The 24829-nt window shown below is 43.0% G+C and overlaps 3 protein-coding genes across 3 annotated transcripts in view; 1 reads left to right on the plus strand and 2 right to left on the minus strand.

Annotated features, from left to right (window-relative positions):
- The window catches only part of LOC133457492 (uncharacterized), a 133022-nt gene extending 129336 nt beyond the window's left edge, over positions 1–3686 (minus strand). The window contains exon 1 of the mRNA XM_061736826.1: positions 3650–3686. The gene's annotated coding sequence lies outside the window, so the exon portion shown is untranslated. The remainder of the gene's footprint in view (positions 1–3649) is intronic.
- The window catches only part of LOC133456428 (NACHT, LRR and PYD domains-containing protein 3-like), a 687319-nt gene that overhangs the window by 178096 nt on the left and 484394 nt on the right, over positions 1–24829 (plus strand).
- Positions 9741–24829, minus strand: part of LOC133457494 (protein NLRC3-like) — a 32709-nt gene continuing 17620 nt past the window's right edge. Inside the window, exons 4-8 of the mRNA XM_061736829.1 lie at positions 23609–23782; positions 20488–20661; positions 11447–11620; positions 11124–11300; positions 9741–10741 (exon numbers count right to left, since the gene is read on the minus strand). Coding sequence (XP_061592813.1) covers positions 10690–10741; positions 11124–11300; positions 11447–11620; positions 20488–20661; positions 23609–23782 — 751 coding nt within the window. The 3' untranslated portion in view covers positions 9741–10689. The remainder of the gene's footprint in view (positions 10742–11123; positions 11301–11446; positions 11621–20487; positions 20662–23608; positions 23783–24829) is intronic.

The raw sequence follows: 24829 nt of genomic DNA on the forward strand, positions 1-24829 counted from the left end.
AATACGGTTTGACGTACATGCACGAAAATCGGTACACACCTGTATCATGTCGCAACTTAAAGAAAAGTCTCTTGGCGCCATGGCCGAAACCGAACAGGATGTCGGCCATTTTGAATTAATCGTGTAATTTTGGCGAAATTCATGCCATTCCTTCGGCAGTTAATACGGCCCGAACCGTAACGTGCACACAGGTGTGTTATACATCAAAATGTGCGTCTCCATCCTGCGACACCACGCATTACTTTTCTCTTTCAAAAGCGTTACTGTGGCGATGCTAGACGCCAAAAAGCGCGCCCACCCTTCATCTAATTGGTTCAGACAGAAAAAACTTTGTGCCTCAAGCCCCATAATACGGTTTGACGTACATGAACGAAAATCGGTACACACCTGTATCATGTCGCAACTTAAAGAAAAGTCTCTTGGCGCCATGGCCGAAACCGAACAGGAAGTCGGCCATTTTGAACATTCTGAATTAATCACGTAATTTTGGAGCAAGATATGCCATTCCTTCGAGAATTAATACGGCCCGAACCGTAACGTGCACCCAGGTGTGTTATACATCAAAATGTGCGTCTCCATCCTGCGACTACACGCATTACTTTTCTCTTTCAAAAGTGTTACCGTGGCGACACTAGATGCCAAAAAGCGCGCCCCCCCTTCATCTGATTGGTCCATATTTGATAGTTCCCCAAAAGTCACCAAATTTGGCATGCAAGGCAGGCCTGCCGAAAAATTTGATATTTCATGGTTTGCATTAATGGGCGTGGCAAAATGGCTCAACAGCGCCCCCCGGAAAACTTTGTGCCTCAAGCCCCACAATACGGTTTGACGTACATGCACGAAAATCGCTACACACCTTCATCATGGCACAACTTAAAGAAAAGTCTCTTGGAGCCATGGTCGAAACCAAACAGGATGTCGGCCATTTTGAATAAATTGTGTCATTTTGGCGAAATTTATGCCATTCCTTCGGCAGTTAATTCAGCCCGAACCGTAACGTGCACCCAGGTGTGTTATACATCAAAATGTGCGTCTCCATCCTGCGACACCACGCATTACTTTTCTCTTTCAAAAGTGTTACCGTGGCGACGCTAGACGCCAAAAGGCGCGCCCCCCCTTCATGTGATTGGTCCATATTTGATAGTTCTCCAAAAGTCACCAAATTTTGCATGCAAGCCAGACGTGGCGATAAATTTGATATTTCATGGTTTGCATTAATGGGCGTGGCCTAACGGCTCAACAGCGCCCCCTAGAATACTTTTATCTGCCATAACTTTTTAATGGTTTGACATAGGAAGTTGTGGGTGGTGTCATGGGACTCTGTAATGAGTCCTTAAGCTTCGTTGGCCTTAGTTAGCCCCGCCTCTTCTTCTGATTGGTTGTCCCTTTTTTCTGCTATAACCTATTAATGGTTTGACATAGGAAGTCGTGGGTGGTGTCATGGGACTTTGTACTGAGTTCTTAAGCTTCGTTGGCCTTAATTAGCCCCACCCCTTCTTCTGATTGGTTGTCCCGATTTTCTGCTATAACTTTGGAATGGTTTAACATAGAGAGTCGTGGGTGGTGTCATCAGATTCTTTATGGAGTCCTTGACCTTCATTGGCCTGAATTAGCCCCGCCCCTTCTTCTGATTGGTTGTCCCGATTTTCTGCTATAACTTTGGAATGGTTTGACATAGAGAGTCGTGGGTGGTGTCATCAGATTCTGTATGGAGTCCTTGACCTTCATTGGCCTGAATTAGCCCCGCCCCTTCTTCTGATTGGTTGTCCCTTTTTTCTGCTATAACTTTTGAATGGTTTGACATAGGAAGTCGTGGGTGGTGTCTTTTCTGATATGGGGGGCGGTGGCCTTGAGTGCGAGGGCCCGTTCATCGCTGCTTGCAGCTTTAATTTTAGATGTGATTGTATTGATAATGTTGTGGTGGTTGATATGTGACTGCTTTATGTAAAACTTTAAAAATAAACTCTTCAACTGTCATATTTACACGTAACATTGAACTTTTGATAGTCTGTGTGAATTTTATGCTGAAGCCAATCAAAGCTTCAAAACTAACTAAAACAACAGTTTTCAGGAACCAATCGGATTTCAGATGGTTAGTTTAACGATGGATCGTACTTTGTTAGGTCAACGCAAACTTCCTTCATTGTTCGGTAAACAAACCCCTGAACGCCTCGCTGAGAGACAGACTTACGAAGAAACTTTGTGTTAAAGTCACATTCAAGTCTCAGATAGAATAGTCTAAAGATATGGAAGAAGATAGAAATTTAGACCTTAAAAAATCGCAGTTACTCAAAAAACTCAAACTGGAATCAAAGATTTTAGAAACTAAAATTATTATTGTTAAATTTATGCCAACAAATATTTTCTTCCAGATAAGGTGTAAATACTTCCTACATCTGATTTAGAAAAGTTCAACTACATTTCCCATGATTCTTAGTGTCAGCAGCGTTGATCCAGACACCACAGTACCAGAACCAATAGTCCTGGACCAGTTCTCCATCTAAACAGTCTGTGTCTCGGTCTTTGCTGGATCAGACGCTAACAAACAACAACTTTAGTCGGTTTTTGACCTGATTTGATCACTTTTCTCTGTTTCTCTTCGGATTCACCTCTCTGCTCTCTGACTATCAAACCTCCTTATAAACTTTCAGAGAAGCAGGTTCTGACTGGTCTGTTGGGAATGTGATAAAACAAGTATTTTACGCATGCACGGACACAAGCAAGCACACACATGCACACACACAGATCAGAGGTTCCTGGTGGCGGGTGTTTTCTCTGTGAGGAGGGGAAAAAAACTCCTGTTTTAATTCAAATATCAACAGAGGTAACATAATCTAGAACCCCATCCCCCATGTGATTTCAGAAAGTCCTGTTGCCCCTTAAACCGGGATTCTAACCTTAAGTTAGCTGGATGTCAGTTACTGTGCTCTCAAAAATGTCCCAACAACCTCCAGAGGTCTGTTTTCCTGTGTTTGATTAAAACTGATACAGGTGCATCTGAACAAGAGTCCAAGTCATTTCTTTAACACAAGGACATATTTATCTGACCCTAAACTCAATTTGGTTCTTTAGTTTCTATCTCATAAACTTTCACAGAAGCAGAAGAATAACGTGACAAATGTGTATTTTATATGAAATCATCACATTACATGTAATTGCATGTGTGAGTTTGTTCAAAATAATGCAGCAAAGTTTTGGGAACAAATTCAATCAAATCTAATCAAATAGTAATTTCCAGTGTGGAGAAACTCTGAAAACATTACACATCTGTCTATGGAGACGACGTGACGCAGCAGAAAAACCCTGGAAATAAGTTTGAAGTCTTTTTAACTAACAGAATACCTAAAGTAACAACTCTGAGAAGCATGTACATTAAATCCATCTTTGTGAGACTGAAATCATCATATTAATACAGTTTACCGACATGTTAAAATGTAGATAAAACAGAAACCAGGAAGACAGGAAATGTTCAAAGACAGGAAATTCAGCACACACGTCTCTCCAGCTGACCTTATGAGGACCTTTTATACTTCTGTTATGTGTTTTTATCTGAACCCAAACCTCAGATCTCACTTCGCACTTCGGCTGGACTCCAAACAGAACCACAGAAATGACATTTAAACAGCAGAAGAAGAATGAACAAACTAACCTGGTCTCCTCTGCTGCTCCGTCCACATCAACATGGAGTCTGAACTCAGAGAGGCTCCTCCTCTCTACAGGTACAAGAAACCACGTGACTTTTGAGGAGTGTGCGCTCTTATGCGTGTGTGTGTGTGTGTGTGTGTGTGTGTGTGTGTGTGTGTGTGTGTGTGTGTGTGTGTGTGTGTGTGTGTGTGTGTGGTGTGTGTGTGTGTGTTTGTGTGAGAGAGAGAAAAAGAGAGAAAGTTTTTTTCAAACCACTTTTATTCACTAAAAAAATCATGTCCAACCAAACACACAGACAACAATTTTCAGTACAAACACCAATCAATAAATTTCAACTTAAAATATTTCCAAAGAGCAGCATGCTGCCCTCCACTGAACACAGCACCTTGTCAACACACCACATGTCATCAAAATCCTTTACGTTGTTAGTCAGACAGTAGAAATTAAAATCAGTCCTGAGTCTGACTTTCAACATCCGACAAAAAGTTAAAACAACATCAGTATCCACAGAACCCTCCAGTCTACTTCTCCTGCTGACATAGATCGCAAATTTGGCTTGACCTATGACAAAATTTAAAAGACGACATTTAGACTTTTCAGTTTTCCTGTGCCTGACACATAAAATGAACATTCGACGTGAAAAAGTCTCTACCAAACATCGAGAACATTCAACTCAGCAGGAGAAACAGAGCCGAAAGACGAGCACATTCTAAAAAAAAAGAAACACGGTATCTCTCTGTGCACAGAAGGGACAAACAGGCTGAACATTTGAATTCAAGACGGAAATAAAGGCATTCACAGCAAGCGCCCCGTGCAGGAGCCTCCACTGTAAATCGCCAACCCTCCTGGTTAGTGGTGGTTTGTACAGTGCTCCCCACTCAGGCCCCTGATCCTGTGTGAGGGCCAGGTGAGCTCTCCAAGGAGTATCAGCCCGACCTGCCAGTGTACGCTGATTCAGCACTTTAACCAACACACAGTACATACTCTTACCTGTCATAGAGCTCAGCCTGTACTCAGTGTTCACCTTCAGCAAGACATCGTTAGCACACTTAAACACAGGAGACAGTTTAACATCAGGGAAAGGATCACAGTAATTGGCTGATTTCAGTCTTTTGTGGTGTGAAACCAGTAAGGCCCTCTCAGGGACCGTCAGCTGCTGTTTCCAGCCCCCCAGCTGGCAGCTGATGGTCCTGAAAGACCTGACCCCAACACGAGAGGCCAGACCATCAGAGCTGTCCAGAAAGGGGCCGCACCAGTCTATCACCTGGCCCAGTGTAATAATCTTGGCCTCATACAGTCTCTGAAGCAAGGATGGTCCTGCCTCACACTTGAACCGTGTCCCGTACACCACTCTCTTAGAAGCCAGAAAAGAGAGTCTGAACGATTCCTTCTGTCTTTGTAGAACAGACCCCACACTTTAAAAAGTCCACGATAAAAGCACGGCAGAAAGTCCAGCTTAAAGCCACTCAGGTCCCTTAAAAACAGTGACTCTGCAAGTCCCAGTCGGCCACAGTGCTCTAATAAGGCTCTAGCCACAGGTCTCCAGACCAGGGGCCTCATGTACTAAGAGTGCGGCGCACAAAAGACACAAAAGACATCCTGATGATCCAGATGTTTGTTGTGGACCGGTGTTGTGCTTGTGTTCATGTGTCCAGAAATAAAGGTGTATTCCAGCTGACAGCCTTCCAGGATGTACAGACACACAGCTGCTCCACTGCAGCTCTGAACACCTCTGAAGTCCTGGATGTGCTGCATCACTGACTGACAGCTGATGGAGGGAGTCTCTGCAAACACTCCTTTATCTCCTTTCCTTTTCCATCTTCTCTCTCCAGCTGGGAATGATGAGAGTGAACAGGACGGTGTTTGTGCTGAGAGGATGAGACGTGTCCTGATAGTCCTCAGAGGTTGAAGCAGAACCAGTTTGTGTGGACAAACTCTGACTGGACCGTGATGATGATGATGATGATGATGATGATGATGATGATGATGATGATGATGATGATGATGATGATGATGATGATGATGATGATGATGTAAATAGTTTCTGAATTCCAGCGTTCTACAAACTTTTCATATATTCATTTATTTCATGTTAAGTCAAAAAGTCTTTATTGTTATTATATTATTGTTAAAAAAACAGTACATCAAAATATATCCTTTAATTTTAACTTGAGGCGTTTTCCTTTAGTTGTCGTGTTTTCAGCTTCGTCAGGTTTTTAAAGTTTCTCTCTGAGTCACTGATGAAGAGAGAGAGTGAAGAGATCCGTGGAAATAGCAGCGTTTGTTCATGAAATACGAAACACAAATTAACTTGACTTGGTCAATGAATGTTCCTCAGAGTTTGTTCCAGTAAATATTGTAAATGTTTTCTGGATATTAAGATGAACACTTCAAAAAAAGTCAAAATTATCTCAGTTTACTGTGGTTAATAAGGGTTTTGTCTGTGATTATTCTAAGTACCAGGAGCGTCAGCGACCATCACAAGGCACTTTTTACTCTCTTGTTCACTATCAGCACAAATCTGACTTTTATTTCATAAGGGAGACGGTTCTGATGTATTAGTGCAGAACCCAGGTAACCCCGCCTGAGGTGTTACATCAAGAATGGTCTCTGGAACCTGTGAGACAGCGCAGATAGTGGGGCTGATACAGAGTCTAGAATTTCAGCCTCCTAGCTCAAAGCGTTAGTGAACTGTGCAAAAATAGACATGAAATAGGCCTCATAGGCAAACCTATAACAATACATAACAAACCTCCTGTGCCTACTGAGCATTAATAACATGTCATAATCGAAGGAGAACTAATTAAAACGGATGTCCTTAACATGAACCTATTGTATTATTGAATTATGAAGGACACTTTCGTGTTTTTGTGTTTAGAAATGTTAAAGATATTAAAAGAAAACTATAACACAATGAGGAAAATACTGTGGCGAACAAGTCGTGCCCAGAGTATGTCTCGAACCACAGTCTCCCAGACCACAGTCAACTGCAATAACCAGTCGGCCAAATGCTGATGTGTTGCCCAGGCGGGCAAGGCCTTATCTTATCTGTGATCGTTACACTATGTTCCAAAAAGTATTGTTTTTAATGGACAAGATCCGGCATTTTACGTTGAATTCTATTGTTCAGGTTTTAAAATTCTAGCTAAAAGAAAAACTCATAATTTAGCCACTATAACAAGGAATAATATATGAATGAATATATTATGAATATATGAATAATAATAATGTCATAATCCGTATATATATCACGACAACGGATCCCATTGACTTTGCATGGTACAATATCCGTGGTGCTCACACGGAATTATACAATTTTCCGTGAATATACCACGGAAAATAGTGGTGAGAGGTCGTGGGCATTTCACGGATTTTTGTGAGATCAGGTTGAATTGGCAGTTTAATGAGATTAAGGCGAACACATTAAAGAAAATGTGCATTTTTCTTTTTTTCTTTTAAATTATGATGTCAGTGTTTGCGATATATAATATATTTACCTTTAATTAAAGGAGCTTGAGGCCGGATTGAGGCAGGATTTATGAAAAAAATTTGTATACGTTTTAAGTTTTCTAGTAATAATGTCAGATGAAGCGTTCTAAACCCAAAAGAATGAGCCCTCTAGTGTATCTCTCCATTGCCTTGAACAGGCTGTGTGCTGCAAAATGTGCTGCAATTCGGGCCCAAATTTCCCGCGCTGGGCTGCGGATGTGACGTCACATGACGCTGCATGCGCGTTCTCCCCGTTCTCCCGTGCCGGCTTCACTGTTGGCTGCAGTACCCCCGACGGCCGTCGTGGTGAAGGGTGGCGCTAGAGAGTCTCATTTCTTAAAAGGAGCCTCAAGCTCCTTTAACTCCAAATTTAAACCATTCCACAGTTTAATTCCACAAACTGATAAATAAAAACTTATTTTTGTTGTACGCACGAATAAAGATTTGAAGTTTAGGTGAGACACTGAAAACATTCTTCTGCAGCCTTGCAGTTTGCTTTATATTCGTCATCAGTGACTCTATCGAGCCACGGGTTGCCCTCTTCCCACCCCCGTCAATGCTTTTGCTGATTTTCCTCTTGACGAGGTGAAGTGTCTGGAGCCTACGGAACGCAACTTTTAATTACCAATTATGTAACAATTCCATATTTCAAGGGACGGGTGGCAAGCCTAACTGCAGCACAATAACACAGAGAAGCGGATGTCCGATGATGAACTATATATGTTATAAATGCTATACATGCTTTCATCAATCAGCTGAGATCTGCTTTTAAGGATTGACACGACTACTAACTAGTCCCAAAGTCCTCTAACAGAATAACCAGCCTCCAACACCCTCCACCACCTCAGAAAAGTCATGAATAGTAAATGTTACTGATTTAAATTGGACTGAATTTGGGGATGAAGCCTGAATTTTAAATATTAAAGATACAATTATTGACTTGAAATGACATCATTTACCATCATAGTAGCCAGATTACAGCGATTACACCGATTTCCACTGTGAAAAAGTCATCCCCAACCTGAATAGCCGGTCTACAGCCCACAGGTGAATCAACCCCGTAGGGAGGAATCTGTTTCACAAAGGAGCTGACTTCCATCAAGCCGGCCACCTCCTGATGGCGGCCCGAAGTAAGGGACAGCTAGAAGGGAGGGGAGGGAGACATTGAGAACTTGTAATAAAGGGAAAAGAAGAAAATGCGAGAATATGAAAATTAAAAAGCAAATTGAAGGGGAAAAGGAAACGCAAATAAAAAAAAAACTAAAAAACTGTCTCTGTCGTCCAGACCGGTCCCTCCCCCCCCACACACACACTCATCATCTTCCCATACACACCACACACGTGCATACATACAGAAGCGCACTCAGAAAACGCACACATTTTGTTGTTTTGTACTGTTTCGTTTGACTGTTTGTCTTGTTTATTATTTTACCTCTTTTCTCATGATTTTATTTCATTTTATTTGTTATTTAAGCGTACTCTTAAATTAAATACTTTCTGGAAACCAGGGGTTTTCAGAAAGAAATGATGGATAAGCCCTGAATGCAGGCATTGTGATGTAGAATTGTCAAATTGGTTAAATTCACTGTACGAATTGTTACAGATTACTTTTGTAATAATGTATTTGACCCGGTCTTTGTATGTTTTGACCGTATAGAAACGTAATTCTTGCCATTTTAAGAATGAGATTTACCTGCTGGACTCTACTGCCTGTACTCTAACTTGTGCTTTCTATTATTTTACCTCTTTTCTTATCATTTTATTTAATCTTATTTATTTATTGTTTTAATTGTGTCTTTTAATGTTGATGTAAAGCACTTTGAATTACCTTGTGTTGAATTGTGCTCTACACATAAACGTGCCTTGCCTTGTTTGTTTTCTAGTGTAAGTAAAAAAAAAAAAGTATGAACTTGTGCAACACTGGAAGAAGTCCAAAACAGTCCAAAAAGAAAAGGCAGTATGTGAGTTCTGGTTTTTGAATAAGAGCTGATCTAAGACCGCCTTATTTAGCTGGGAGGGAATATGTCAAAAATCATAAAGATTGAGCACTTGGTGACAAGTTTTTGATACTTAGCATGGTGTTAGGTATGGACACAAAAACCTCCGCAAACAAATTGGGATGCCCTCTAGTAGCCGGTTTGCAGAAAATTCAAAATGGCTCCCGCTGAAAGGACCAAAGGTCATATCTCAGCTTCTCTTAGTCCTAGATTGTTGTATATTGTCACTTTCTCTACTTTTTTGCTGCTAGGAATTCAATTCTGAGATAAATGTCCTATTTCAAGGTCATTTTGAAGGTCAAATTTGATTTTCAAGGTGATTTTTTTGCACAAAAATCTCTATCTCTAGAATTAAGTCACATAGAAAGATTATAGAGGGCTCTAGACCACTATTTTCATCCCCAAGGAATGCAATTTTCTGTTTATTGGACAGGTCACTCTCACTGTAGTGTCAATAATCTCATTGGTTGAGAACCGTGGCCTTCATTCAGGCTTAAGATGAACATAACCTCAGAACTAAGTCACAGTGAAAGAACAGGATTTTATTAAAATAACAGACACATTTTGAATGTTGTGCCATTCTTGATGTAACACCTCAGACGGGGTTACCTGGGTTCAAATACATCAGAACCGTCTTCGTGGCTCCGTAGAGGGTACCAGACAACGCTGACAGGCTCTTCGGGGAGGACAGATTCAACCGGTTTGTGCTGATGGTGAACAAGAGAATAAAAAGTGCCTTGTGATGGTCGCTGACGCTCCTGGTACTGAGAATAATCACAGACAAGCTTATTAACCTCAGTAAACTGAACAAAAGAAAAGATCCAAGTTTTATTGAAGAATTTTGACTTTCTTTGAAGTGTTAACAATCATCGTAATATCCAGAAAACATGTACAATATTTACTGGAACAAACTCTGAGGAACATTCATTGACCAAGTTCATTTGTGTTTTGTGTTTCATGAATAAACGTTCACTCTCTCTCTTCATCAGTGACCCGGAGAGAGAAACTTTAAAAAAACCTGACAAAGCTGAAAACACGACAACAACAAAAGGAAAACTTGGAATGAAACGGAAACATGTCAATAAAAAGAAAACACCGGGGGAGTCTTGTGACTCGGCGGGGGAGATGGCTGCTTTGTTGAGCAGCTCCGCCGCGGCAGCGTAGACATTTATCCATGAGTACATTAGTAGTAGGCTCCTCTGTACTAGAACTCATCCAGACTTTAGACAAAGCACTTGAGGAAAAAGTGTCGAACGGACCTCAAGTTCAAATTAAAGGTTACATTTTGATGTACTGTTTTTTACCAATATTTATAATAAAAATAAAGACTTTCTGACTTAACGTGAAATACATGAATATATGAGTAGAACGCTGGTAGTTTGTACAACGCTGGAATTAAGAAACTATGTACATCATCATCATCATCATCATCATCATCATCATCATCATCATCATCATCATCATCATCATCATCATCCTCATCTTCATCACGGTCCAGTCAGAGTTTGTCCACACAAACTGGTTCTGCTTCAACCTCTGAGGACCATCAGGACACGTCTCATCCTCTCAGCACAGACACCGTCCTGTTCTTTTCCCACCATCCTTCTAATCTGGAGAGAAGAAGAAAGAAGAGAGGAGATGAAGGAGTGTTTCCAGAGATCCCTCCATCAGCTGTCAGTCAGTGATGCAGCACATCCAGGACTTCAGAGTGTTCAGAACTGCAGTGGAGCAGTCTGTACATCCTGGAAGGCTGTCAGCTGGAATACACCTTTATTTCTGGACACATGAACACAAGCACAACACTGGTCCACAACCAACATCTGGATCCTCTGATCCTGAAGCCTGTCATCATCCTCCTCTCAAAACTTTACTGGGGAAAGCAGCTGCTGATAAGCTGCAGCTTCACTGGAAACACTGGATCTTTATTTGATATCAGCTGGATTTAGTAGAAAACTGCTGGAAGCAGCAGGACCGACTCCAACCTCCACTGACCTGAGAGTCTGCAGCTGGTAGTCTGGACTCTTCACCAGATCAGACAGCTGCTTCACATCTGCATCCTGCAGCTCATCGTTGTAACTCAGGTCCAGATGTTTCAGATGGGAGGGGTTGGACTTCAGAGCTGAGACCAGAGAAGAACAGCTGATCTCTGACAGACCGCAGCACTGCAAGCTGCACAAAGACACCAGAGAAGAAGAAACCAGAGCAGTCAGATGGTCAGTGTGGATCAGCAGGAGATCAGCCTGATGTCTGCAGGTTAGTGTCAACACAACTTTCACATCAGATTCATCTGAACACAAAACTAAAACATGTCTGACCTCAGAGTCTCCAGTCTGCGGTCTGGACTCTCCAGGAAACCACACAGATGTTTCACTCCTGAATCCTGCAGGTGGTTCTGACTCAGGTCCAGATGTTTCAGATGGGAGGGGTTGGACTTCAGAGCTGAGACCAGAGAAGAACAGCTGATCTCCGACAACCAGCATTCCTTCAACCTGAATAAAGAATAAAACGTGTTAAGGTCTCATCAGAGAAGTGTTTCTTCAAATATCAACTTTGTCATCAGGTCCATGTGGGTCACCACTGTATCTGGACTTTATAAAACAGCTTTTACAGTTTTGTTACATCCATGATGTTGTTTCCTAGTTGTTCCTCTGACATGTTCACCTTTAATGAACATCCTGAGCTTCTCTGATCGAAGTCTGACACTAGATTAAGATGAAAACACCAACATACACACCATTCTTTTTGATTGGTGTTGATGTTAAAATATTGTTCAAAGCAGCAGTTTAGAGATCAGAAGCTGATCTAGCAACAATTATTAACACCAGAATGGATCTGTGGAGAACTGCTGGATTTTCACATCATGTGTCCAGTTTTATATCATTTATGGAGGATTCCTGAGTTTTTTATCATCATGATCCTTTTATGTTATAAAAAATTAAAAGAGAGCAGAAGGATAAGATATTAAAGTACTTTATTTTTAGTAATGTGTCATTTATAATTTGACTTAACTTGCAAAAACCTAATAATTCTGTTAAAACTGAGTTTATCAGTTAATATTTTACTTTTAGTTAAAGATAAGCCGTCAGTCCAACCTGTCCAGGTCTAAGGCAGGGATGGACAACTGCAGTCCTCAACTGCTGCAGTGCTGAATGTTTTCCTGTTTAATCACACAGGAATACAAGTGGCCGTACTTTGGTGTCGTTAAGACAAGAGGACGGTCAAACAGTCCCGGACCGGAGCCTACAGAGCTGGGAAACTCAGAGAAGAGGACCGCGGATGTGCAAGATTGTGAGCAAGATTCACTGAAGGAGAGCCGTTTGTCAGAGCGGGGGTTGTGATCGGAGGCGGCCGAGCCAGAGTGAGCCAGGATGTGCGTAAGTGCGGCGGAGCTGCGGTCCCGACCAACACATCGTAACCAGGATCGGGACGGAAGATTTCAGTGCATTCAATGTTTTGAAAGTTTATTTTAGCACACTCAATGTTTTGAAAGTGTATTTCTGCGTTCTTAATGTTTTGAAAGTTGAGAGGGGACGCTGGCGCTGAGGGAGTGAGACGCGGTTCCCCGTTGCTCCTGAGGATGTGACTTAATTTGATAATGTCCTGCATGTTTTTTGGTCACTTATAGCTGGAACACATAGAACACGCATATAAGATCCATTATATGTAACTTTTATTAAACAAAAGGAACAAAATGTCTTCCGCTGGCAAAAAATCCGAACTATCGAGAGGAGGCCGCAGTAAAGCCTCGACTGTTCCTGACCCGGCTGCTCGGCAGGTGGATGAGGCTGATGCTGATAGCATGCTCAATGCAAAGCTTGTGCAAACTATGATGGACTCCCTGAAGGACGACATCTTTGGGAAAATTGATCCTTTGTCTTCCAGTCTCCGCTCCGACATTTCCTCTGTCCGAAAGGAGCTTAAAGAGTCGATTGAACCGCTGCAAGAAGAGGTCCAGAAACACGGGCAAACTATGCAAGAGCTTTAGCTGGCTGCTACGGATCACAGTGACCGCATCACGGAGTTAGAGGCTACAGTTAAGCTGACGGCTCAAGTCAACACCTGGATGACCGATGCAAGGACCTGGAGGGGCGATCCAGGAGAAATAATATTTGTCTGGTGGGTCTACCAGAGAGATTGGAGGGGCCCAACACCACAGAGTTTATTGCCCAATTGCTGAAGAAAATACTTCGCCTGGACGAGAAGCCGCTGCTGGATATATGTTTCCAGATGTTTCAGATGTTTCAGATCGGAGGGGTTGGACTTCAGAGCAGAGACCAGAGAAGAACAGCTGATCTCTGTCAAAATGCAACCCTACAACCTGAATACGAATAAACATGTTAATTCAATTCAATTCAATTTTATTTATATAGCGTCTAATACAACAAAAGTTGTCTCTAGACGCTTTCCAGAGACCCATACCCAGAACATGACCCCCGAGCAGTTATTACATAAACAATGGCAGGTAAAAACTCCCCTAGTGGGAGAAAAACCTTAAGCCAAACAGTGGCAAGAAAAACTCCCCTTTAGGAGGGAAGAAACCTTGAGCAGGACCAGGCTCATAAGGGGGGACCCTCCTGCCGAGGGCCAGACTGGTGGGTCAGGGACGGCAGCAGCACAGCAGGCAGGTGGAAGCAGCAACGGGATGACCAGGGGTGGGGACCGCAGGCCAGCATGCAGCTCCCGAAGCTCCGGCCCAATCATCAAGTCCCAGGTTGGGGTGCAGGGTCGGGGAAAGGTTTGAGAAGGGGCAGGGCCAGGGAGAGGAGTCTTGACGGACAAACCTCTCCCCTGCCTGCCCGGGCCGTTACCCTGCCCCTCTCACTCCCACGCTGCAGGTTCCGGTGTCCGGCAAAGGATGCTGCAACATGGACAAAAGAGAGAAAAGGGAGGAGAAGGGGGGGGCCAGCACAAGAAACTACAGGAACGACTCTGGCACACTAGAGTTTACACTACCTAGAGATTTACCAACACCAGCTAGAAGATTACTAAACACTAACTATAGGCTTTACTAAACAGAAATGTTTTAAGTTTAGTTTTAAAGGTGGAGGTGGTGTCAGCCTCCTTAACCCAGATTGGAAGTTGGTTCCATAGTAGTGGTGCCTGATAGCAGAACGCCCGCCCTCCAAATCTACATGTGGATACTCTAGGAACTACGAGTAAACCTGCACTCTGAGAACGGAGAGCTCTGCCAGGAACATAAGGTACTATCAGGTCTTGCAAATAATGCGGAGCTAAGCCGTTTTGGGCTTTATACGCAAGTAATACAATTTTAAATTGGATTCTGAATTTTACAGGTAACCAATGGAGCGACGCTAACACTGGGGAGACGTGGTCTCTCCTGCTGATTCCTGTCAGCACTCGTGCTGCTGCATTCTGGATCAGCTGGAGCCTATTCAGCAAATTACTTGGACATCCTGCTAATAACACATTACAGTAATCTAGTCTAGAAGATACAAACGCATGAACTAGTTTTTCTGCATCACTCTGCGAGAGGATTTTCCTAATCTTTGCAATATTACGTAGATGGAAAAATGCTATTTTACAAACCTGATATACATATGGTTTAAACGACAAATCCTGATCGAAAATAACACCAAGGTTTCTCACAGTTGCACTGGAAGCCATCGCAACACCATCTAATCCCTTCCTAAGATGCTCTGGACCAAGAATGATAACCTCTGTTTTATCTGAATTTAGAAGCAAGAAATTTCTGGACATCCAGTCCTTGATGTCCCTAAGACATGCCTGAAGTTTAACTAACGGTTCTGTTTTATCCGGCTTCATAGACAAATAGAGCTGCGTATCATCAGCATAACAATGAAAGTGTATGCCATGATTCTGGATTATACTTCCCAATGGCTGCATGTATAAACTGAACAAGATTGGCCCTAGCACTGAACCCTGCGGAACACCATAGCAGACCTTCGACTGTTCTGAAGAAACCTCATGTACATGAACAAACTGGAACCTGTCAAATAGATATGATTTAAACCAACGTAGGGCTGTCCCTTTAATCCCAACAACATGCTCTAACCTGTGCAGTAAAATGCCATGATCTACAGTGTCAAAAGCAGCACTGAGGTCCAGTAGAACTAGTATGGAAACTAATCCCTTATCTGAGGCCATGAAGAGGTCATTCGTGACTCGAACCAGTGCTGTCTCTGTGCTATGATGCATTCTGAACCCTGACTGAAAGACTTCAAACAGATCATTTCTATACAAATAGTCACATAGCTGGCTTGAAACTGCCTTTTCCAGAATTTTAGATACAAATGGAAGGTTGGAAATTGGTCTATAATTAGCTAAGGTGTCTGGGTCAAGATAAGGTTTTTTAAGTAAAGGTTTAATTACTGCGACTTTGAAAACCTGTGGTACATATCCTAAACTTAGGGATAGGTTAATTTGGTCCAGTATTGTCGTACCAATAAGAGAAAAAATATGTTTGAATAGTCGAGTCGGGATGGGGTCTAACATACATGTGGTAGACTTAGCTCTATTAACGAGTGAAGTCAGCTCAGGGAGGTCTATAAGATCAAAACAGTCTAGAGACAAGTCAGAGCCTAGGGAAGTCGCTAAAGCTGAAGAAACGCCCACAACCGGCTGGTTGATTTCTTCTCTAATTCTCGTGATTTTACTGTTAAAGAAGCTCATAAAGTCTTCACTACTGAGAGCTGCAGGAATGCAGTCTGGCTACAGTGCTGAACAGAAAACGTGGGTTACTTTTGTTATCCTCTATCAACGTTGAATAATAAGCTGTTCTGGCTATTAAGATTATCGCTTTCAACATCCATATGAATGTTAAAATCACCCACTATGATGAATTTATCTGTGCTGATCAATAATCCAGAAAGGAAATCTGAAAATTCAGACAAAAACTCTAGATAAGCACCAGCAGGGGGCCGATACACTACCACTAACACAACTGGCTTCTCTGATTTCCAGCTCGGAAATTTCAGACTAAGCGTGAGGCTTTCAAACGTATTATAATTGCACTTAGGTTAAATTTTTATTTGGAGACTGGAGTTATAAATTGCTGCGACTCCTCCGCCTCGGCCCGTGTTTCTAGGAATGTGATGATTAAAGTAGCCGGGCGGAGTTGATTCATTCAAACTAACATACTCTTCCTCCTGTAACCATGTTTCTGTTAAGCAGAAAACATCACTCCTGCTCTCTGTAATTATATCATTTACTAACAGAGACTTAGAGCTTAATGATCGTATATTTAGTAGTCCGCATCTAATTTTTCGGTCTGTAATTGGTACCAAATGTACATTGGTTTTAATTTTTACAAGGTTATTTTGGTTAACGCCTCTATAACGCCGCACCTGGTGAACTTTTGGAGGGCGGGGAACTGCAACCACTTCTATTTTGCTAGGCACCTGGCCAGAGTCGCCAATATCATGTAATCCTACAGTTTTAGAGTCTCTAATTACATAATGCAATCCTACAGTTTTATTGGCAGGCGTTGGTCCTCGAGAAGCAGCAGAGAAGTGTGTTAAACTACAGCTCTGCATCCTGGCCTGGACCCTGCATTGTCAGGGGGAGTGTCTAATAACATTGGCCAGATTTCTAGACATAAGAGCTGCACCATCCCGGGTGGGATGAATGCCGTCCCTTCTGATCAGACCGGGCTTTCCCCAGAACGTCTCCCAGTTGTCAATAAAGTCCACGTCGTTTTCTGAACACCACTGAGACAACCAGCGGCGGAGCGAGAGCATGCGGCTAAACATGTCATCGCTGGTCAGATTGGGGAGGGGACCAGAAAAACCTACGGAGTCCGACATACTTTTGGCGTAGTTACACACCGAGACAATATTCATTTTAGTTACTTCTGACTGGCGAAGACGGGAGTCATTAGCTCCGACATGGATGATAACTTTACCATATTTATGATTACCCTTTGCCAGTAGCTTCAAATTTGCTTCTATGTCGCCCGCTCTGGCCCCCGGGATACACCTAACTATGGTCTCTGGAGTCGGCCTCACATGTCTCACAATAGAGTCTCCAATCACCAGGGTCGGTTTCTCAACGGGTGTGTCGCTGAGTGGGGAAAAACGGTTAGACACATGAAGCGGGTGGTGGTGCTCCGTGAGCCCTTTAAGACTACGCTTCCTCCGAACCGTCACCCAGCGGTCCTGACTGGCCGGCTGCTCGGGAGCTGCAGAGGAGCGGCTACGCTCAGCTGCTATGGGCCGGTCCGCCGCTAGCTTAGCCTGGTTAGCTGAGGAGGCTCTCGGACTATGGTCAAATTGGCCGAACCGGACCTCTAACTGACTGAGCCTCGCCTCCAGTCCTGCAAATAAGCTACACTTTAAGCACTTACCGTCTTCACTAAAGGAGGCAGAGGAATAACTAAACATTTCACACACTGAGCAGCAAAGAGGTGAAACGGTGGGAGATGGAGAGCCCATGCTAAGATGCTAACGGAGGCTAACGGACAGAAAATGTATCGGTGATTGGTGACAGTGAAAGTTACGGAAGAGAAAATGAGCGAGTGTTGAAATAAAGACAGTAATGTACCAGATATAGTGCTATTTTACCAGAAAACAATCTAAATTTTAGACAAAAAAAAAGTCGGGAGAGATCAGAGCCTTCAAACGCCGTGAGACGGCAGCAGACCGCAAACACCAGGAAGTGACGCGATGCGTGACGCAATACGTTACCCAACCAGCCCCTTTAATTACTTTTAAAGGGGACATATTATGAAAAACACGTTTTTTCTTGTTTTAACATATATAAAGTGTTCTCCCCTCACCCTGCCAGCACAGGGGAGACAAAATACCATGAATTTCTGCAAGGTCTGTGACCCCCGCCTTACAGAATCCCCCAGTGTCACGTGATTTTTTTTGAGCCGATTAAAATCTGCGCCTATGGTGACGTCACCCGAGGCGCAGAGGTTCGGCCTCCGCTGCTGAAACCACGCCCACAACCGGGACAGTAGAAATTAGATTTTGCATCGACATTTACCCTCATAAAAGGATCAGTTCCCACAGCACGGACCCGGCAACTGCACACGAGTCAGCGGTAAGTTCCTTTTTCTTTTTTTATTTGTATGATCTTTGCATGGGCTAAGTATTTAGCTTCCGGAGCCCTGGCGCCGCATACGGAGCTGCGGAGGCTGCTCACGGACCAGACCATCGAGGAGCTCCGGGCTCGGGGCTCTATTAGTACCGTAATACATTTTTCTTCTGTGGTTTCAGATCTTTCAAGCACCTGGAGCTGTTCACATTCAGAAGACGCGCGGCCCTTCCTGAGCCAGCAATAGTGCATACATTTTATTTATATATTTTAACAATAAAGTTGTCATTTTTGAAAATTCAGTGTTGTGATTTCTTTACAGTTAACATGATTCATTTGTCTTGTAACATAAGAAGTGAAATGATGAGGAATCGGAGTAAATAACTGTGGTGTACCTGTTTAGAATTAAATTCAATCTTCCTGTGTGAAGACGAGGTGACTAAAGGCTGATTTATGGTTCCGCGTTACACCAACGCAGAGCCTACGGCATAGGTACGCGTCGATTTAACGCAGAACCGCGTTCCCTCGCCGGCCTGGGATGGGTGGGTCGGGATACCCGGGCCTGGCGGGGCTCGCCGTGCAGCCTGGGGTGCCTTCTGGCGGTGCTGGACCCCCCTGGGGAGGGGGAAACGGTGCGTGATTGTGTGTCTGTGTCGGTGAGAATGCGGTGTGGAAGTGTCCTGCCATGGAGGATTTGAGCCTCCATTGGCAGGACAACAAAACTTAATAATTTATCAATATTATATTATACAAAGATGGTTATTATTATTATTATTGTTATTATTATTATTATTATTATTATTAGTAGTATTATTATTAGGTATAGTATATCTTATTATTATAGTATATCTCATTATTAGTATAGGTATAGGATAGGTGAATGGATGAATGAATGGGATGCCTGGGTCTGGGGCCCTCCGTTGTCGGGCCTGCGCAGGTGTCGTCCTGTTGGGGGGTTCCCTCTCTCCGGGCCCGTCTCCGGCCCCCCCCCGCTGCCTCTGCGGCGGGCGCCCCTCTGGTCTTGGAGGGCCACTTCGTGGGGGCGGGTGCGCCTGCCCGCGTCGGCGGCCGGGGCGGCTCTGTCTCTCCGGGCAGGGGTCGCTGGCCTGAAGGATGAGGGCCTCCTTGCCACGTGTCCGGCTCGGACCAGGTGGCCGGGGATTGCCTGGGTCGCGGTCCGCCGCCGCGGGATCCCTGGCTGCTTCCTTCCGCACCGTGGGGGCCCCGCCCGCGGGCCCTCTCGGCCGCCGCCGGGGGGGGGGGGGGGGGGGTGGTGGGCCTTGCAGGCGGTGGGTTGCCTCCCTCCTACTTCTCCCCTCTGTGGGGATGCTGGTGGCCTGGGTTCCGGGTTCTTCCATGTCGGCCTCTGGTCTCGCGGGTGGCGGGGTTGCTCCCCCCCCTCCCCCACTATAGATACACTTCAGGTGGAGCTTTTTTTGGTTTATTACACACACACACACACACACACATATAGCCACTCAGTCACATACATATACACACACACATATAGCCACTTAGTCACATATATATACACACACACACACACACACACACACACACACACACACACACACACACACACACACACACACACACACACACACACACACACACACACACACACACACACACACACACACACACGCATGATCATATACATACACGCATACACATGCATAGACATACACACTGGCTTGTTCACCTGCATGCTTGCTCTGTAGTTTTTGGGGTTAGGTAGCGGTAGCTTAGCTCAGACTGCGATCAGTTCTCAAGATTTGGGTCGATTGCTGTTCATGTTTTGGTTGGCTCCGTGCCGGTTTCGTGTTTTGTTTGTGGTTTTTTTGTTGCAGATTTCCAGTGCCTGACGTGTGTTTCCGTGTGTTCCTGCTTCCTGGATTGGCAGTGGATGTCGTTAGATTGTTTTTAAGACATTCAAGGCCTGTTTAAAATATACAATTACATGCCATAATATGTCCCCTTTAATCACAGACTGCAGTTTAAACTTCACCTTCAACTTTTAGAGTTCCATTTCAAATATGACCAAACATCTCTTCCAGGAGAAAAAAAAGAAATAATACTTCTGGACATGTTTAATTCAATTAAGTATACTAAATTAACCTCTAAAGGGAACCGATACAGTTGGAGCAGGAATAGTCTCTAGAAAAAGTATTTCTTAGAAGTTCCCAGTTGTGTTGAGGAACGATCTCCTGCAGCCGTCTGTTTGACAGAGAAATGAAGACGTCTCCGACTGAACACACTCCTTAGTTTCATCTCTGTGTTTGTGGAGGACCTGTCTGGACGGACCTTTTTCTCCAATCTTTTAAATCTGTGAACTGACCTCAGAGTCTCCAGTCTGCAGTCTGGACTCTTCAGGAAACCACACAGATGTTTCACTCCTGAGTCCTGCAGGGCATTCAGACTCAGGTCCAGATGTTTCAGATGGGAGGGGTTGGACTTCAGAGCTGAGCCCAGAGAAGAACCGCTTATCTCTGTCAAACTGCAGTCCTCCAACCTGAATAAAGACAAATTTACTCTGTTACAAGTAAAAGTAGCTCAGTCAAAATATTACTCGAGTAAGAGTAGAAAAGTACTTTCTTTTAAAGGTACTTAAGTATCCAAAAGTAAATGCTTTTAAATTTACTTTAAGTAAAAGTAAGAGTAAGAGTAAGAGTAAATTTCTTACTTTCCACATCAGTAAATTACTATATTTTTTCTAAATTAATTTAAGGATCTTTTAACTCTTGTTTCTGAGAATTCGATGTTGAGTTGTTGAAAGCAGAGAGGTAGTTCTGTTTCGGCAGACACAATAAACATTTGAAAATAAATGTCTGTGCCCTCGTTTTTTACTCGGTCGAACTCAAACATTGAGTTAAGATACGGCCAAGGATTTTGTTAAAGTCCCTGCTCCGAGTCCGGCTCATTATCAGACTCAGACGACTCAGCGGATTGTCTTTCTTCTCCTGACGCAGGCGTAGCCATTGTTGCGGCTCTGTCTTGACTTGTTGCGGCTCTGTCTTGACAAACGCAGGCTACTTTGGCGGTATCGTTTTGAGGAGGCTTGACGTGTTTCCGCTTTACGTACATCCCAGTGGAGAGCGTGCACTGTGATAGGTCTCCTCCTTTGACAAAAACAGCTTGTGTCCAAAAGGATTTTAGGGAAGAAGAAAGAAGAGCAGACCTGAAAGTAACGAGTACTTTTCAGCCTTCCTAGAAATTTACTCGAGTAAAAGTAAAAATATTTGTCTTGGAAATGTATTCAAGTAAGAGTAATAAGTACCAAAGAAATCTAATACTCAAGTAAAGTACAAATCCTCTGGATATGTACTTAAGTACAGTACTCAAGTAAATTTACTCCGTTACTGTCCACCACTGCTCATCAGAGAAGTGTTTCTTCAAATATCAACTTTGTCATCAGGTCCATGTGGGTCACCACCGTATCTGGACTTTATAAAACAGATTTTACAGTTTTGTTACATCCATGATGTCGGTTCCTGGTTGTTCCTCTGACATGTTCACCTTTAATGAACATCCTGAGCTTCTGTGGTCGAAGTCTGACACTAGATTAAGATGAAAACACCAACATACACACCAATCTTTTTGATTAGTGTTGATGTTAAAATATTGTTCAAGAAGATTTCAGTTAACTCAATGTTTTAAAAGTTTATTTTAGCACACTCAGGGCCTGATTTACTAAGATCCTAAATAAAGAGTACTAAATTGCGTGTGCAATGAAAAAGTTTGCACGTGCTGTTGTTGTGTGTTTTGCGGGTGATCAACTAAGAATGCTTGCGCAATTGATAACAGGTGCAAACCACAGTATTTAAATGAGGTGCTGCGTGTCTTACGGTTTGCGCCATGGAGAGTCTGGATGGAAAGCAGGATAGTCGCAAGCGCAAAATGAAATTTGACGAGTTGGAGTTAGAGATATTAGTGGAAGAGGCAAATAAACACATTCATGAACTACAGCAAAGAAATTTAAACATTACCAAAAGAAACGCAATATGGGAGAAAATCTGCAATAGAATAAATGCAGTTGGTAAGACAAAAGGAACGGCAGATAAGGTTAAAAGAAGGTGGCAAGATATAAGGCGAAGAACTAAAGAAAAAGTGCCCTTTAATAAAACTTGTGCAACCATTTTTAAAATAGCATGCAGCAGAATAAAGACTCTCTCTCTGCGTATTCTTTGATTTTGGCGATGTCGCCTCCTTGCCACAATAACAGCAGCCATCGGTGCGTATTGCTGGGCAGATTTGCACCTTCCTTTCGAACGTATTAAATACAGACGCAATCACAATCCCCGCAATAACTTCCAGGCTTGGTAAATCTCATTGCGTGTGGTAAATGGACATATTTGCATTTAGCGATTTCTGGCGGGTACGCCCCATATTGATTATTCATCAGGGCAAAAGTACTAAATGAACAGCGTGTGCTATTTTGCTCATTTGAGAGGCGCAGTCCACTTTGCACGCTGTTAGTAGATCAGCTTGCACATTGGTTTGCGGGTGATGTCAAGTTTGCACACGTTTTTACGCACGCAAACCTTTAGTAAATCAAAAACTCAATGTTTTGAAAGTTTATTCTGCGTTCTTCATGTTTTGCGAGAACCAACAGGCCTGCAACGTGTTTTTGTGAACCGTTGGTACAGTGAGAAGACTTAACAGTGTTGAGAGCCCGGCCGTTAGAAACGTCTTTAGAGACTACCGTTAGTGCTTTGAGTCGTGTACGTCGCCAGTGCAGTGTTTGAGTAAGAGCTACATGGGAGGAATGTTTTGGTTTTATCTGAAAGGGATAAGTTGTGAATAGAGTAAAAAAATAAAATTTAGTTTCTGTAAAACACGAAAAGGAATTCAATTAAACATAAAAGGGAATAATTCCTGTAAATTTTGAGGGTTTACTTAAAAAACAAATACATTGATTTCATTTAATACATTTATGTAAATTAATTAATAAGGCTTTTTTAAATTATTTTTTATTTTATTTTTTTTATGTTTTGTTAAAATAAAAGGACTTTGCTCCCCTCTGTCACCTTTGGGTTTCCGGCATTTGGGTTCTGCAATAATAACTACCATAATGACAAAACCTGCAGCTGTTTTAAAACAGGTTCAGACACAGGAAACTGCAGATTACAACAAGAAAGTACAAAGTACTTATAGAATATGTACTTTGGCCTGATGTGCTGGGCTAATGTTTAATAAACTTTTTAAGGTTTTTCTTTCTTTTATACTAAACTGTTTTTTTTCCTGTTTACATCTAAACTGTTTTTTCTCCTGTTTACATCTAAAATATTATTATATAACAATCTTCAGACTTTTATAGACACAGACCCTTTCTAAAAAAATAAACATTTCTTCATATCAGATATTAAATATTTCATGAAAATGTTTTAATTAAAGTAGTTTTGTCACATCTTTGGAGGATGATAACTGGATAAATGTGGAAACATCTCCAGTGGACTGACCCCAGAGTCTCCAGTCTACAGTTTGGACTCTCCAGTCCACCAGACAGAAGCTTCACTCCTGAATCCTCCAGGTGGTTCCAACTCAGGTCCAGTTCTGTCAGATGGGAGGAGTTGGACTTCAGAGCGGACGCAACAACTTCACAGTGACTCTCTGAGAGTCCACAACCAACAAATCTGTGATGAAAGAAAATATGATGTCAGTTGTAAGAAAGTCTGAGTTAAAGCCAGACTGAACACATCTGATGATATCTGCAGACTTTGTCTGGATCTGCAGATAAAGGAGGGAACCGGCTTCAGAGTCACCTGAAAACATCTGATTTAGGACATAAACTTGTTTATTCTTGGACCTTTTTCACTTTGAACATCTTGTATGAAAGTGAACAAGTATGGAGCTGAACTTTTCTCAAGTATCCAGATAAAAGATCTTCAAGCTTTAAAAATTATATTTAGTATTTTTCTGACTCCTGGACTTATCTTTCTTGTATTTTGTGTTAAGGTCTCTTAAAGGAGACTTTGGTCTCACAGTGACTTCAGCATTGATCAGAGATTGATTAAGAAGACTGAATTGTGCTGTTCTGCTCTGATATCCAGACGTCAGTTCTCATATGAAGCTGTAAACGTCTTCATGCTGCTCTCCTCTACAGCAATAACACAAACACCTGTTACCTTCTGTCTGTCTACTTTAACGTTAAATTCCATCTAGACTCTAGGTCCAGCAGTTTATGGAGGATCATCGGATTTCAAGCCTTGATGTGTTGAGGCCTCTTGAATGAGAGGTGAAAAGTCTTCAGGAACCAAAAACAAGTCCAACTGCTTTCCTCTTAAAGTCTGTGGAAAGTAACTGCCCCCCTACAAGAGTTACAGGACGGTGAGGGAAATTACAGAACCAGCGTATGGCAGGGTGCAGGATTGGGGCAGGGTCTGCAGGGGAGAGAGGGAGTGCGGGGGAGTGACGCACAGGTGACACGGCTGGAACAGCTGATGATGCACAGGTGTCTAATCACTCTCCGTGTATTTCAGTAAGTGTGCGGGCTCTGGAGACGGCAGAGGAAGGAGGCAGAGCGGAGCTCTGCTGGAGGAACAGAGCTGAAAGTGCTGTGTGGCTGGCTGAGACCGATCACGTCTGATCAGCCTATAAATAAAATACGTATTCTCCCCGAAACCCGGTGTCCGCTGTCCTGTCTGGTGACCCCGTAGCAGCGAGACGTGCTACACAGCGTT

This window comes from Cololabis saira, chromosome 12 (genome assembly GCF_033807715.1).
Source record: "Cololabis saira isolate AMF1-May2022 chromosome 12, fColSai1.1, whole genome shotgun sequence".
NCBI classification, from domain to species: domain Eukaryota; kingdom Metazoa; phylum Chordata; class Actinopteri; order Beloniformes; family Belonidae; genus Cololabis; species Cololabis saira.